The 15,302-nt window shown below is 36.7% G+C and overlaps 1 protein-coding gene across 2 annotated transcripts in view; it reads left to right on the top strand.

Moving 5' to 3' along the window:
• Positions 1 to 11,068, top strand: part of LOC106874292 (abl interactor 2) — a 31,574-nt gene extending 20,506 nt beyond the window's left edge. Inside the window, exons 3-5 of one of the 2 annotated variants that reach the window (XM_052970614.2) lie at positions 754 to 942; positions 8,508 to 8,958; positions 10,824 to 11,068. In XM_052970614.2, the coding sequence (XP_052826574.2) occupies positions 754 to 942; positions 8,508 to 8,958; positions 10,824 to 11,053 (870 nt within the window). In that variant the 3' untranslated portion in view covers positions 11,054 to 11,068. Of the gene's footprint in view, positions 1 to 753; positions 943 to 8,507; positions 8,959 to 9,163; positions 9,259 to 10,823 lie in introns of those variants that run through there. The other variant, XM_014921968.3, reaches the window with a different exon arrangement.
• Positions 11,069 to 15,302: the final 4,234 nt, after the last annotated feature.

Genomic DNA, 15,302 nt, shown 5'->3' with positions numbered 1-15,302 from the left:
AATTCTTTTGATACTATCCCATCTAAGATCACCTCTACTTCAGTGATACAAACTTTGTTTTAAACTGAGTTAAATCAAAACTTTCCATTGGAATTTCATTTGAAGTTATTTTTGTGAAGTTTTCATTAATCAAAACAAAAGAGTGTATTTTATCAGAAATATGGCTATGAAAAGAGGTCAATTATCATTATAAAAAAATAGGTCTCACACTCTCTGACTTCATCAAGACTTCACATGTATATGAAGGTGGAGGGACAGCTATTTTCGAAAAGGCATACTTATCATCCTCCTAATTTTTAAATCCATTTTATGTACAATGTTGCTCCTGTAAACATTTGCTTATGTTTATAAAAACTATTCACTCTCTACAACTACCATTCCTGCTTGCTCCAATCTTCACAAATCTTTCATATTCAGTGCCTGTAGCTGAATGCCATGCTGCATTTCACTTCACACAGTCTTCTATATAGATAAAAATACTTCGTTGCCAACTGATATAAGATTTTTGATCTTCCTCCTTACTTTATACTTTCACTGTAGCTAGTTAACTAACAACAAACATATCTACAGAGCCTCATGTTGAGCTATCCCTAATGGATCTGCAATTTTGTCTACATTAATCTTGTTAATAGCTTTACAACTTACAAATGCTAACCTCAAGAACACTAGCCTTATGTAAGTGGTGAGGTTGTTTTGAATCATGCATTACTAGTAGTACTTAGTTAACGTTTTAAATTCTGTAATTAATTTCAGATGGTTATGATTCACAAAGAAAAAGTTGCTCGGAGGGAAATTGGTGTTCTGACTGCAAACCGCAACGCTACTCGTCCGCCCGGTGTAAAGAATGGAATCATATTTCCAGAGCAAGTAGAACGTCCTATGAAATATATTGCCAAACCTATAGACTATGGTACTTTAGATGACATTGGACATGGCATGAAGGTAAAACATACATTTTTATCTAAAGTTCTTTCTTTAAGGTTATGCATGTCTTTATCCTGCTGTCTTAGAGTTGACAAAATGGGATATTTGCATAGGATTTATTTTATGAATTTGATTACATTCATGGCTGTGTGGCTAAAACATTTGCTCCACAACTATATGATACCAGGTTCATTCCCACTGAATGGTACTTTGGGTTGATCAATTCTTCATGAATGAGAATTCAGTTGGCAGTGTGAAAGACTGTATTACATGTGTGAGTCTCAGTGTTGCGTATTAGTGAAAGACATAAACATTTAGAAAAATTCATAAACTGGTGCTTTCAAACAAACATTCCTTGTAATATTTTTCCACTTGACTTTATTTTACTCATTTCATTTTATATCAAAATTGGTAAATAATAGTATTTTGCATCTTTCTAATGAAGCAGTTCAGGGCATTTCTGAAGGCAATAGTGACCAGGGAGTGTCTGTAACTGCATAGAACAAATATCTCAAGGAATTTCATTTATGAAGAACTATTTTCTCAGTTTCCCACTGATATATATTGATAAAACGCACACACACATAACAAGCATCTTCAGTGTTCTTAACTACCAAATTCCACTCAGATGGTGCAAGCTTTGCAGTGTGGTGAAGTTTGCTTCACAGCTACATAGTTTCGGGTTCAGTTCCACTGTATGGCACTTTAGGCAAATGCCTTTTACTAAAGCTGTAGACCAACCAAAACTTTGCGAGTGGATTTGGTAGAGAGGAACTCAAAAAGACTTGTGTGTGTGCATGCACACATACACACACACACACACACACACACTGTCGTTTCAATTCTTGAAAATGACACTAAAGGTTTAGAAACATTTGAATATGAATTTAGGAACTTTACTGTTTCAATCATCTGTGAAAAAAAAGTAAAATATGAAGAATCTAAATTACAAAAAGATGTAACTTAAATGCAGTCATGTTTTTAATGAAGCACACAGAAACATATATGTATGCATGCATGTATGTTTATGTCCCCTTGTCTTGACATTGCATGATAGTCACAAATGTGTTCCATTGTCATACACGCTGTGTCATTTATTTCTAATATTTGGCTTAAACAATGTCTATCTATGGGGAAAAATGACCTTACTTGGAAACATGAAGGTTGATGAGAGGAAAGGCATCCAGCCATAGAAAATGTATTTCAGTAAACACCATCTGATCCATGCAAGCATGCAAAAGAGGATATTAAAATGATGTTGATGAAGGTCAACCTCAGGTTATAGTGGAAACTGCTTGCCTAATGCAGTGAGATTTCACCTGGAATTATGTGATTGTGAAGTAAAATTTGTTAACCACACAGCTATTTTGCACAGACATTCCCTCATCATAAACGCACTAATCCAGTACTTGGACAAGGAAACCAATAACTAATTATACCATCTTTTACAAAATTTAATATTAAAGTACATGAAATATGTTCATTCACATCAGTAACCTTCTTAACGGAACCTTTTGATCATGATATGGGATTGCAATCTCTTTCAAATTATTAGCCCTTACTCTGGTATATGTACAACACAGTTTTTGTTTCCTTGTCTGAACACTAACTATTATTACTACTGCTAAGGTCTCCCAGCTATTGTGCTATGAGGTTTTATATTTGATGGAGATTGTCATCATAATCATTGTTTTAATATCCATTTTTCCATGCTTGCATGGATCAGATGGAATTTGTTGAAGCAAATTTTCTGTGGTTGCCAATCCTTGCCTCTTTCCACAGCAAGGAAAATTTAAAGCAAATGATACTGCTTATATTATAGTGACACTCACAACCATCATGTGATATCAAGACAAGAAGACACACACACACACGTATATGAAGGGTTTCCTTCAGTTGCATCTATCATATTCATGGCTTAGTGGTTAGGGTATTTGGCTCACGATCATAAGGTTGTGAGTTGAATACCTTGTGGTATACTGTGTTCTTGAGCAAGATGCTTTATTCCACATTGCTCCAGTCCATTCAGCTGGCAAAAATCAAAGGTACCTGTATTTCAAAGGGTCAACCATGTCACGTTCTGTGTTACGCTGAATTTCCCTGAAAATTACGATAAGGATATACATGTCTGTGGAGTGCTCAGCCACCTGCATGTTAATTTCATGATAAAGATTGTTTTGTTCATTGAAGTCACACTTTTATTGTTTCATATTACAAACTTGTCTTATATTATTCAACTGTGCAACTGCAATAAAACACAAGCAACATAGTCAGAAATCAAACTTAAAACAGTCCGTTTATGCCACTATTTGTGATACCTATACAAGCATTTTGCCATTGCGTCAACTTTACTAAGATTTGATTCAAATGAATAAATGTCTTGAATTTCTAATTGTATTAAGAGGTACAGGTATGGTTGTGTAGTTAAGAAGTTTGGTTCTCAATCACATATTCTTGGGTTCAGTCTCACTACATGGCACTTTGAACAAGTGTCTTCTACTATAGCCCTGAGCCAACAAAAGCCTTATGAATGAATTTGGTTGACAAGCTGTAAGATATACATAGATAGATACAGATATATATATATATATATATATATATATATATATATATTAGGGACAAAATCCAAAATTACAGGTAAAAACTCAATTAAAATCAATTTATAAAAGATTAAAATTAAATTGAGCTTTACAGAGTAAAATATATATAAATATATAGTTTTAGGGAAAAGAACCAAGGTTCATGAACTCATCGATGAAAATCCACTGTCACATATAGAAAAATTAATAATTAAAAGCACAATAAATGAGTATAATATAATACAAAGTAAATATCATAAGATAAAGATTATAAAATGACTACACGTGTTTTATAACTAATTTTCAAATAGAAAGGAAATATAAATCGATAAAAATCAATTAAAATTATCGAAAATAAATTCTATTCAAAAATACAGCTAATCGTCAGTTCTAAATACAACAATAATAATAATAAATAAATGTATATATCAACCAACAATAAGTACCAAATGAATTTATATAAAATACTTATTTTATAAAGATAGAAAAATATTATTAAAAATGTCAAAATAATAAACATTCCATAATCTTCCCTACATCCATTATAATATATGCTAACATGTATATTATATGCAAAAACCAGCTTACATAAATTATTATCGTTTTAAATACAATTTGAACGAAGTTTAAGGTTAAAATAATAATAAAGATAATATTAGTACATATTTAACTGGTGTAATAGTTAAAGCTAGACTATTTAAGACTAAAAACGTTTATTTAATTATCATTAAAAATCAATTGAATAATAGAAAAATGCAAGAATACTTATTTCTACAAACGTAGAGATAAAAATAAAAATATGAAAAAAATTATTATGAATGAAAGATTAAACTTTTTATAGTCTGAGTTTTAATAAAAAAAACCTTTAACGATATTATAAACAATAAAGATTAATTATTATTCAAATATTATTAATCAAAAATAATCGAAAATATTTCAACCCTATTCAATTCGAAGTCTTATATTATGTTGAAACGATACTCTAACTTCTAAATAATTTAATGTTAAATAAGTTATCTATTACAAATAATCTTTAAAAAAATCAAATGAATAATATAAAAAACAAGAATACATATTATTTTCAAATAGTAGTAAAATCATTTAGCAAAGTAAAAATGAAAAAATATGGATAAGTTCTGTTTTTTTTTTATGTGCCCCACAACATAGACTAGTAGTTAGTGACTTCAGGATCAGGGCTAAGTGGTTGCCCAGAAGACGACCAGCTTGCAGGAAAAGGGTCTGGAAGTTCAAAAATCCTGCGAATGGACAGAGATTTAGAGACTTATTACTCAAAGTCTTTGATGAAATAGAAGGGCATGTAGCTTCACATGATGTAGAAGACAACTGGACGTTTCTACGGGACAACCTGCTGAGGGCCACTGACCAGATCTGTGGATGGTGCAAAGTCCCCTCTCGACCCAAAATAACATGGTGTTGGAACAATGTTGTAGACAGGGCTATTAGACAAAAGAAACAGGCTTGGAAGAACGGTGGTAGCAGGGAATTGTATCAGACTGCCAGAAGGGAAGCTCAGTAACAGGTTTAGGGGAAGCAGATAAGAAAAAATTTGCCAATGTTCTGTGCCGTGAGGACCAAAGACATGAGGTATTTCGTGTTGCAAGACAGTGTGTGAGAGAGAATGGGGATGTCGTAGGAGAGAAATGTGTTCACATGGATGATGGTACGCTTGCACTAAACAAGGCTGTAAAGAGAGAGGTATGGAGACGCCACTACGAAAGGTTGCTCAATAAAGAGGATGAATGGGAGAAAGAGAGACTGCCGAATGTCGACCCAACAGAGGGACTAGCTATCCAAGTTGACAGTATCATGGTAGATAAAGCAATTAAGAGTATGAAGACAGGGAAAGCTCTCGGCGCATCAGGAATCACTGCAGAGATACTCAAAATATCTGGCAGTGTCAGCTATAGCCTAGTCACCTGTATTGTTAACCAGGTGATAGACGAAGGAGTCATACCCAATGACTGGTGTAGCAGCACCATAGTCAACTGCTACAAAGGTAAAGGTGATGCTTTAGATACAAATAATTACAGAGGTATCAAGTTGTTAGATCAGGTAATGAAAGTCACGGAGAGGGTCATAGCCCAACTAATTAGGGAGAGATGCAGTTTGGGTTTGTGCCAGGGAAAAGCAACACTGATGCTAAGACAGCTGCAGGAGAAATACCTAGCCAAAGATAAATCTCTGTACCTGTCTTTCGTTGACAGAGAGAAAGCCTTTGTAGGCTCCCCCGATCCCTTATCTGGTGGTCAATGAGAAAACTAGGGATAGAAGAATGGTTAGTGAGAGCTGTGCGAGCCATGTACAGAGACGCTGTCAGTAAGGTGAGGGTTGGCAACGAGTACAGTGAAGAATTCCGGGTAGTGGTAGGAGTCTACCAAGGTTCAGTCCTGAGCCCCTTCCTATTTATCATAGACCTCCAGGCGATAACAGAGGAATTCAAGACAGGATGCCCCTGGGAGCTCCTCTATGCTGATGACCTTGCACTAATGGCTGAGTCACTATCAGAACTAGAGGAGAAGTTTCAGGTGTGAAAGCAAGGACTAGAATCGAAGGGCCTTAGAGTCGACCTAGCTAAAACCAAAGTCCTAATAAGTAGGAAGGTAGACAAAACGCAAACCCCTTCAGTTAGATGACCTTGCTCGATCTGTAGAAAAGGCATAGGTAGAAACTCTATAAGATGTACCCAGTGCAAGCTATGAACACATAAGAGGTGCAGCAATATCAAGGGAAGGTTAACTAGGAAGTTAGCTTTTGAATGTGGCAGATGTTCAGGAGCAATAAACACTGAAAATGTCCAGAAAAGAACTTTAGCCACATTCCATGGAGAAAAACTAGACTTAGTTGATAGCTTCCACTATCTAGGTGACCAAGTTAGTAGTGGGGGGAGGGTGCGCTGAAAGTGTAGCTACTAGAATAAGAATAGCCTGGGTAAAGTTCAGAGAGCTCTTACCTCTGCTGGTGACAAGGGGCCTCTCATTCAGAGTGAAAGGCAGACTGTATGACGCATGTGTATGAACAGCCATGCTTCATGGCAGTGAAACTTGGGTTGTGACTGCTGAGGACATGTGTAGGCTCACAAGGAATGAAGCCAGTATGCGCCGATGGGCCAGTCACACGGTACTGGCATGGCCACACTCAAAAAGGTGTTTTTTACGTGCCACCTGCACGGGAGCCAGTCCAGCGGCATTGGCAATGACCTCGCTTGAATGATTTTCTAACATGCCACCAGCACAAGTGCTAGAAGGCAACGCTGGTAACGATTACGCTCTAATGGTGCTATTTACAGGCCACAAGCACGGAAGCCAGACAGCTGCTCCGGCAATGAACACGCTCGACAGTGCTGTTAGTGCTCCACTGGCGCGGTAACCAGTCATCGTGTATGGTTCAATTTCGATTTCACTTGCCCCAACAGGTCTTCGCAAGCAGAGTTTAGTGTCCAATGAAGGAGAGGTTGGCATGGGTGCCAGTTTATATATGTATATATACATGTTTATATATGTATATATACATATATATATATGTATGTATATATATATATGTATGTATATATATATATGTATATATATGTATACATATATATATATATGTATATATGTATATATATGTATATATGTATATATATGTATACATATATATATATATGTATACATATATATATATATGTATATATGTATATATATGTATATATGTATATATATGTATACATATATATATATATGTATACATATATATATATCTGTATACTATATATATATATATATATATATATATATATATATATATATATATATATATATATATACATACATGCTAGAAAGAGGTCATTAACAACCCAACCACAAAGAAAAATTGCGAAATTTTTTCTGGAGAACATTATTTTTCTTTGTGGTTGGGTCGTTGATGACCTCTTTCTAGCATATTGGATATCCACCTAGTGGTCATCCCTTATACACGTGTAATAAAATGTTTTCTGAATTTTCAGATTTTTTTATATGCTAGGCCACTTGGTTTTAAATTGAATTAATATTCAATTTATCACCCTATCTATATAAATATATATATATACATATATAGATAGATATGCGCAAATGCGCACACACATATTATTAGCTTTTTAAAGTGGTATTTGTCATTTGAAATTGAAAGAAATTTAAGTATTTAGCATGATTTCATGCATTAGAGTTCGGCTTTTCCAAATAGGCACGCTATTGTGTTCACATTTTTATTCCTTGATTTAAATAGTTTTGTGTATGAGCCTACCAAATCTACCTCAATAGCAGTATATTTTGTCATGTGATCTCAGATTAAATTGTCTATCTATATATTTATTCCTTTTTGAACCTTTCATTTCTTCCAATCATTGGACTGCAGCCATGCTGGGGCACTGCCGCGAAGGGTTTAGTAAAACATATCAACCCCAGTATTTATTTTTAAAAAAATTCTTGTACTTATTCCATCTTCCTCATTTTTTTGCTGAACTGCTAAATATGGGGACATAAACAAACTAGCTCTGTTTGACAAATGGTGGAGGTGGGGGTTACACACATACACATATATACATGTGTATGTGTGACAAACTTCATAGTTTCTGTCAACCAAATTCACTCACAGGGCACACACTGGCCCTGGCCTGTAGTATAAGTCTCTGTTGGAGTGTTTGCTAAAAATTGGTACATATCAATTTGTATTTTTTTTAAACATTAATTGTGAAAGTTTTGATACTTTGAAAATATTTTTAAGCAGACCTTTAAGCAATGCAAGTGAGAAGTTAAGCAAAATATGTAAAGTGATGCCATTAAATAAAGGCAAGTACATGATATTGTATCACTCTACATAAGTTGTTTAATAATCCTATTTTATTTCAGGAAATTTTTCCTTTATCAAAGATAGGATAGAAAATAATCCAAGAGTTCTGAGAGAAAGTGTTCTTGGCAGGCAGTTTATGCAATTTTCTCAATTTTTCTTTATTTGTTTCTTTTGCAGGTGCAGACTTTGAATCCACGGTCAGGTCGTAGTGCTTCTATGAGCAGTGGGACTTCCACTCAAGCCCCTACATCCAAACCACCAACCCCACCAACAGTCCGTGCATGTGGTACGCTAGGTCGGTCACAGGGTGCTTCCCACTACCGTACTCCAGCCCCGCCGGTGGCGCCTCCGTCTGTGCCCTCCCATTATGCTCCCAACTATGCTATGCAAGGTGGTGGGGGAGGTGGAGGCCGTGGAAGTGGTGGAGGCCGTGGCGGAAGAGATGGGAGTGGGTATGCAGCCACATCTGCTGTCATGAGTGGTGGTCAGGGTCAAACGGCTCCACCTGTGGGTATGACACGGCCAATGCCAACTCCCCAAACAGCAAGTGGTGGTCACACTCCTTCTTCTCCCAACATGGCACAAGGAATTCACATACCCCCTCAAATGCTGCCTCAGGGAGCAATAGGTAGGAACTTATGTTTTCTTATGCAATTTTTTTAATCTTGTAATTATTTTAGCTTTATATTCATTCTGATGCATTATGAAAGTTTAGCAATGTTATGAGAATATTCTTCACTAAATTTATTTTTTGTTCAACCAAAAAAAAAAAAAAAAATTTACTCTGTCAGTAGTGTTGTCTGTCTCTTACATATTAATCAAATATGTTTCAGCCGAAGATTGACCCAAGCCATGTTTAATTTAAAAGCACCATCTGATAGGATCTGTTAAATCATTTCAAAGTCAAGTTTTGTGGTATCATGTTCCATTCAAGTAAGGAGTTGTTGCTTATAATGATTATATCTATTTACTCTATCACTAGATATAACATTTAGGAATCTCACTTTTAATTTCATTACTTTTTTAAAATCAGAGTTCAGTACCTAGGTATTTGTTGGCGTTTCAATTATACCTTTTACAATAGTAATAATGTTGAGCAAAAAATCAACCTTTTTGTTTCTTTGTTTATTTATTCCCATAAAATCATTTTATATCATTTTATATTAAATCATTTTAGTGTGATTGTTAGTTTTATCTCTTCCAGCTGATCTCACATCTGGCAGGCTGTTAGGTTGCATGTGTTGACAGTAAGCACAGAAAGATTCATTTGAGTTTCAAAATATTTTATTTAACACTGCACTGTATTTACATATGTACATTCAATAAATTAATATTGTGAAAGGGCATATGAATCATTGTATATAATGAATATTGTTAAGTGACACTACTAGTTAAGGTCTGTGAATAAGAAAGGTAAGAGAGATAAGAAATAACTGACCCATACAAATCCTGATGTAGCACTCTGATTAAATTGAATTTGCCAGAAGATGATGAGTGACTATTGTATGGGGTGGGGCAATATAGACCAGGTGTGGCTCCTAGGAAGTATGCAAGTTTTCCCACCAAATAGATTCTAAAACCTTCTTGGTCAAGTTATTTAAAGGTGAGAAAATTCAACTTAGAGCAAAGTTACACCAGCCATAAATAAGTAACCCAGTGCTGATTGGCCGAACCATATTCACACAGGCATTAATAACTTCTATGGTGACTCTTCTTTGTATGAAACATATATTAGGTAATGACTCTTGACCGGGAAAATCTGAAAACTTTAGTTCAAATCTCAGTTAGGATCTCACAATTGTTGTATTAAGGTGAATGAATGTTGAATATAATCCGAGGTCATCATCAAATATTTTTCCATGCCTTGGTTATAGAACAGACTTTCATCTTTATCTTTCATCATTTCATTTGTGAAATCATTGATCAATTTTCATACCTGATTTTCATACTACTCTAAATTAGTAGAGCATTGTGGGTTTCACTTGAGCTTTGTTTAGAGTTACTTGCTGTGTTTAGTGTGACATTTATGTTGTAGAGAAGGAAAATGAAGAAATTAGATTTTATTTTGATAATCTTTCTACTATAAAATATTTCTTCTAACACTGATAGCTTTGCTTTGTTAGATTTAATACTTTTTAACATTTTGAAAATTTCATTTCAAAAGGTTATAAAAGGTTATTACTTACATGAAAAGTTTGTGTCTATTATATGTCAGTACAACCAATTCCAGTCGGCTATTATTAGTTTGTAGAAAATTCAAATAATTACAAATATTACTTTTATTTGTAAAATTTGTAGGTTTTTTTTGTCATTGTTGTAAAATTTGTTTTTTGTTGTAAAGCTTGTGTTCATTTTATTTGCATGATTTATATATATATATAGAACTGTTTATTTTATGTTATGTTTTTTTTTTCTTTCAACTTGCCTCCCATTTTGTTATTTCTTCAAATTTAGCACTGTCTTTTGATGCGATATTTGTATTTTTCTCCACAGACCTGCCACCACCACCACCACCACCAAATTTAGAAGATGACGTAGTATTTGAAGGTCTTAAATTAATCTCCTTTCCCTCTGCCCTTTTCTTTTTTCTCTTCCCATTTGCAGCTTTTCCTAACTCAAAAGTCCTTCCAAACCTCTCTATTCTTTTACCTTTTTTTTTTTATTATTCTGTTAGGTCATGTCTTCTATGTACATTTTGTCCTCTTGCAGCTCTTAGTATATAAAAATCAACCATTCTTTCTATTTTAAAATTCTTTTCTGTACTTTCCAATCTCTATTCCCACATAATCATTGCTATTCTCTATGGAGTGGTTTAGATAGAGTTCTTTAACCTTTTAGCATTTAAATCAGCCATATCTGACCTCTCACACTTACACTACAATGTCATTGTGAACACATCATTGAAATCTTAAAATCTAAAAACTACAAGATAATGCATGATTAATTGAAAGCAATGTGAATAAATAATTTCATTTGACAGAATAATCTGAATGCTACAGGGTTAAAGAAACAAGGTACTTCAAAGTTGTTTAAAAATTTTGCTACAGAAACTGGAGTTTTATCTTTGAGCAAGTTTATTTTGGTTTATCTGACAAAATACAACCACTGTTTCTATATGATGTCTTGTCCATCAGTCTGTATAAGAGGAATTTGGCAAGACATTATTCTATATATTACTAAAGAGTCACTTAACCACAAACTGTTGATTATTTATTATGAAGGTATCTGCATCTTAATTGACTACTCTCCCTCTTCATTTATTGCTGCCGCCTCTTCTCTTTTTCTGCTCAAGGCTTATTTTCAGTTTATGAAGCTATGATCTAAATTAGGGCTCCCTAACCTATGTTTCACTGGCTACATGTCTACATATTTTTTGTTAGTTTCACTTAAATCATGAAAAACAAATTTTTGAATAATCACTGCATCAAGAAATTTCTAGGCTTGAGCTAATTAACACTCAGTTTAATTTGCATCTGTTACTACATGGTTTTTCCATTGTTCTTTATATGTGAAGATTGTTTTATACAGTGGATAAAAAAACTTTTCTATATTTACTTGAAAGATACATGGAATGAATATGGATGTATTCATCATCATCATCGTCAATTACTCTTATGAAAGTGTAATTATAAATATTAAAAAAAACATGTTTAGTAACCAAAAGAATATTAGAATATATAAATCCGAGGCCTCTGCCAGGGGTGTAGCCAGCCCACTTATGCGTACTTCATTGGACACTAAACTCTTGCTTGCAAATACCTGTTGAGGCAAGTGAAATTGAAATCGAGCCAAATTCGACGACTGGTACCCATGCCAATGTCTCCTTCATTGGACACGAAATTCTGCTTGTCAAGACCTGTTGCAGCAAGTGAAAGCGAAATCGTGATGGCACCTGTACCAGTGGAGCACTAAGAGCACTGTCTCAGCGTGATCATTGCCAGAGCAGCTGTCTAGCTTCCATGCCAGTGGCACATAAATAGCACCATTTGAGCGTGATCGTTACCAGTGTTGCTCTCCTGGCACTTGTGCCGGTGGCACGTGTAAAGACATTCGAGCGAGGTCGTTGCCAGTGCCACCGAACTGGCTCCTGTGCAGGTGGCATGTAAAATGCACCATTTTGAGCGTGGCTGTTGCCAGTACCGCCTGACTGGCCCTCATGCCGGTGGCACGTAAAAGCACCCACTACATTCTCGGAGTGGTTGGCGTTAGGAAGGGCATCCAGCTGTAGAAACTCTGCCATGTTAGATTGGAGCCTGGTGTAGCCATCTGGTTCGCCAGTCCTCAGTCAAATTGTCCAACCCATGCTAGCATGGAAAGCGGACGTTAAACGACGATGATGATGATGATATATATATGTTTATGCTGACTATATTCTTGCTAGGAAATGGAAAAGATGGCTACTTATAAATGCCAAAACTTTCCCAGGTGAAGAATGCACCCCACAACATAGGTTAGTAGTTAGTGACTTCAGGATCAGGACTAAATGGCTGCCCAGAAGGTGACCAGCATGGAAAAGAAAAGCCTGGTAGCTTAAGGATTCTCTGAATGGACAGACCTATTACTTGAAGCTTTTGACAAAAAAGAGGAGGTTGTAGCATCACATAATGTGGAGGACAACTGGAGGTTCCTATGGGACATCTTGTTGAGGGCTACTGACCAGATCAAAGTCCCTTCTCAACTTAAAGTAATGTGGTGGTGGAACAATGTAGTTGGCAAGGCCATTTGGGAAAAGAAACAGGCATGGAAGGACTGGAAGTGTGGTGGTAGCAGGGAACTGGCAGATTGCCAGAAGGGAAGCTTGGAGACAGGTTTACTTAACCAGAGGAGAAGCAGATGAGAAAAAATTTGCCAATGTTCCGTGTCGTAAGGACCAGAGAGTTGAAGTGTTTTGTATTGCAAGACCAAGTGCGATAGAGAATGTGATGTCATGGGAGAGAAGTGTCTGCATGGATGAATGTTCACTTGCATTTAATGATGCTGCAAAGAGAGAGACTTGGAGATGCCACTATGAAAGGTTGTTAAATGAAGAGAATGAATGGGAGAAAGAGAATCAGCCAAATGTCAATCCAACAGAGGGACCAGCTATTCAAATTGACAGTACCTTGGTAGATAAAGCAATTAAGGGTATGAAGACAGGGAAAGCTCCCAGCCCAACAGGAATCACTGCTGAGATGCTTAAAATACCTGGCAGTGTAGGCTATAGTCTAGTCACCCATATAGTCAACCAGGTTATTATATATGAAGGAGTCTTACCCAATGACTGGTGTAGCAGCACCATAGTCAACTGCTACAAAGGTAAAGGTAATACATTTAGATAGTGATAATTACAGAGGTACCAAATTGTTGGATCAGGAGATGAAAGTCATGGAGAGGGTCATAGCCCAACTAATTAGGGAGGGAGGGAGGGAGTTTAGATTAGATGCAGTTTGGGTTTGTGCCAGGGATAAGCACCACTGATGCTATATTTCTGGTAAGACAGTTGCAAGAGGAATTTCTAGCCAAAGATGAACCTCTGTACCTGGCTTTCATTGACATGGAGAAAGCTTTTGACAAGGTCCCTCGAGCCCTTATCTGGTGGTCAGTGCAGAAACTAGGGGTAGGTGTTGGTGAGAGCTGTACAAGCCATGTACAGGGATGCTGTCAGTAAGGTGAGGGTTGGCAATGAGTATAGCAAAGAATTCCAGGTAGAAGTAGGGGTTCACCCAGGATCAGTCCTCAGCACCCTCTTATTAATCATAGTCCTTCAGGCAATAACAGAGGAATTCAAGACAGGCTGCCCCTGGGAGTTCCTCTATGCTTATGACCTTGCTTTAATAGATGAGTCACTATCAGAACTAGAAAAGTTTCAGGTGTAGAAGCAGGGTCTAGAAGCGAAGGGCCTTAGAGTCAAGCTAACAAAAATCCAAGTCCTAGTAAGTAGGAAAGCAGAGGAGTCACAAATCCCTTCAGATAGATGGTCCTGCTTGATTTGTAGAAAAGGTGTAGGTAGAAACTCCATAAGATGTACTCGGTGCAAGCTATGGACACATAAAAGGTGCAGCAATATCAAAGGTAGGTTAACTGGTAAGATAGTTTTTGTGTATGGTAGATGCACAGGGGCAATAAACACCAAAGATGTACAGAAAACAGATTCCATCACATGCCAGGGGAAAAAAAACTAGAAGTAGTTGATAGCCTCCATTACCGAGGTGACCAAGTTAGTAGCGGGGTGGATGCTCTGAGAACATAGCTGCTAAAATAAAAATAGGCTGGGCAAAGTTCAGAGAGCTCCTCTCTCTGCTGGTAACAAAGGGCTTCTCGCTCAGAGTGAAAGGTAGACTGCATGATGCATATGTGCACACAGTCATGCTACATGGCATTGAAACATGGGCTGTAACTACTGAGGACATGTGCAGGCTTGAAAGAAATTTAGCTATCATGCTCTGCTGGATGTGTAATGTCAGTGTGCATACACGACAGTGTAAGCACCCTGAGAGAAAAGTTGGACCTAAGAAACATCAGATGTGGTGTGCAAGAGAGACGACTGCACTGGTGTGGTCATGTGTTGCAGATGGAGGACAGCTGTGGGAAGAAGTGTCACACCTTAACTGTGGAGGGAACCTGTAAAAGACCTGGGATGAGGTGGTGAAGCATGACCTTTGAATGCTGGGCCTCACAGAGGCAATGACAAGCGACCAAGACCTTTGGAGATATGCTGTGCTTCAGAAGACCTGACAAGCCAAGTGAGATTATAGCTGTGGCCAATGCCAATGTCGCATAACTGGCCTATTTAAAAGTACCCCTTCAATCACCAGGCAATATGTTGTGTTTGAGAAGGTGTGTTGAGCCAAGTGAAATCGTAGTTGTGGCCGATGCCAGTGCTACCTGACTGGTACATAAAAAGCTCCACTCGAGCGTGACTGGTGCCTGTGTCACCGGACTGGCACCTGTGCCGGTGGCACATAAAAAGCACCATTCAAGCATGGTCAATGC

This window comes from Octopus bimaculoides, chromosome 9 (genome assembly GCF_046866305.1).
Source record: "Octopus bimaculoides isolate indiv1 chromosome 9, ASM4686630v1, whole genome shotgun sequence".
Taxonomy (NCBI): domain Eukaryota; kingdom Metazoa; phylum Mollusca; class Cephalopoda; order Octopoda; family Octopodidae; genus Octopus; species Octopus bimaculoides.
Note: the sequence above shows the minus strand (reverse complement) of the source record. Positions and strands in the feature narration are given on the sequence as shown.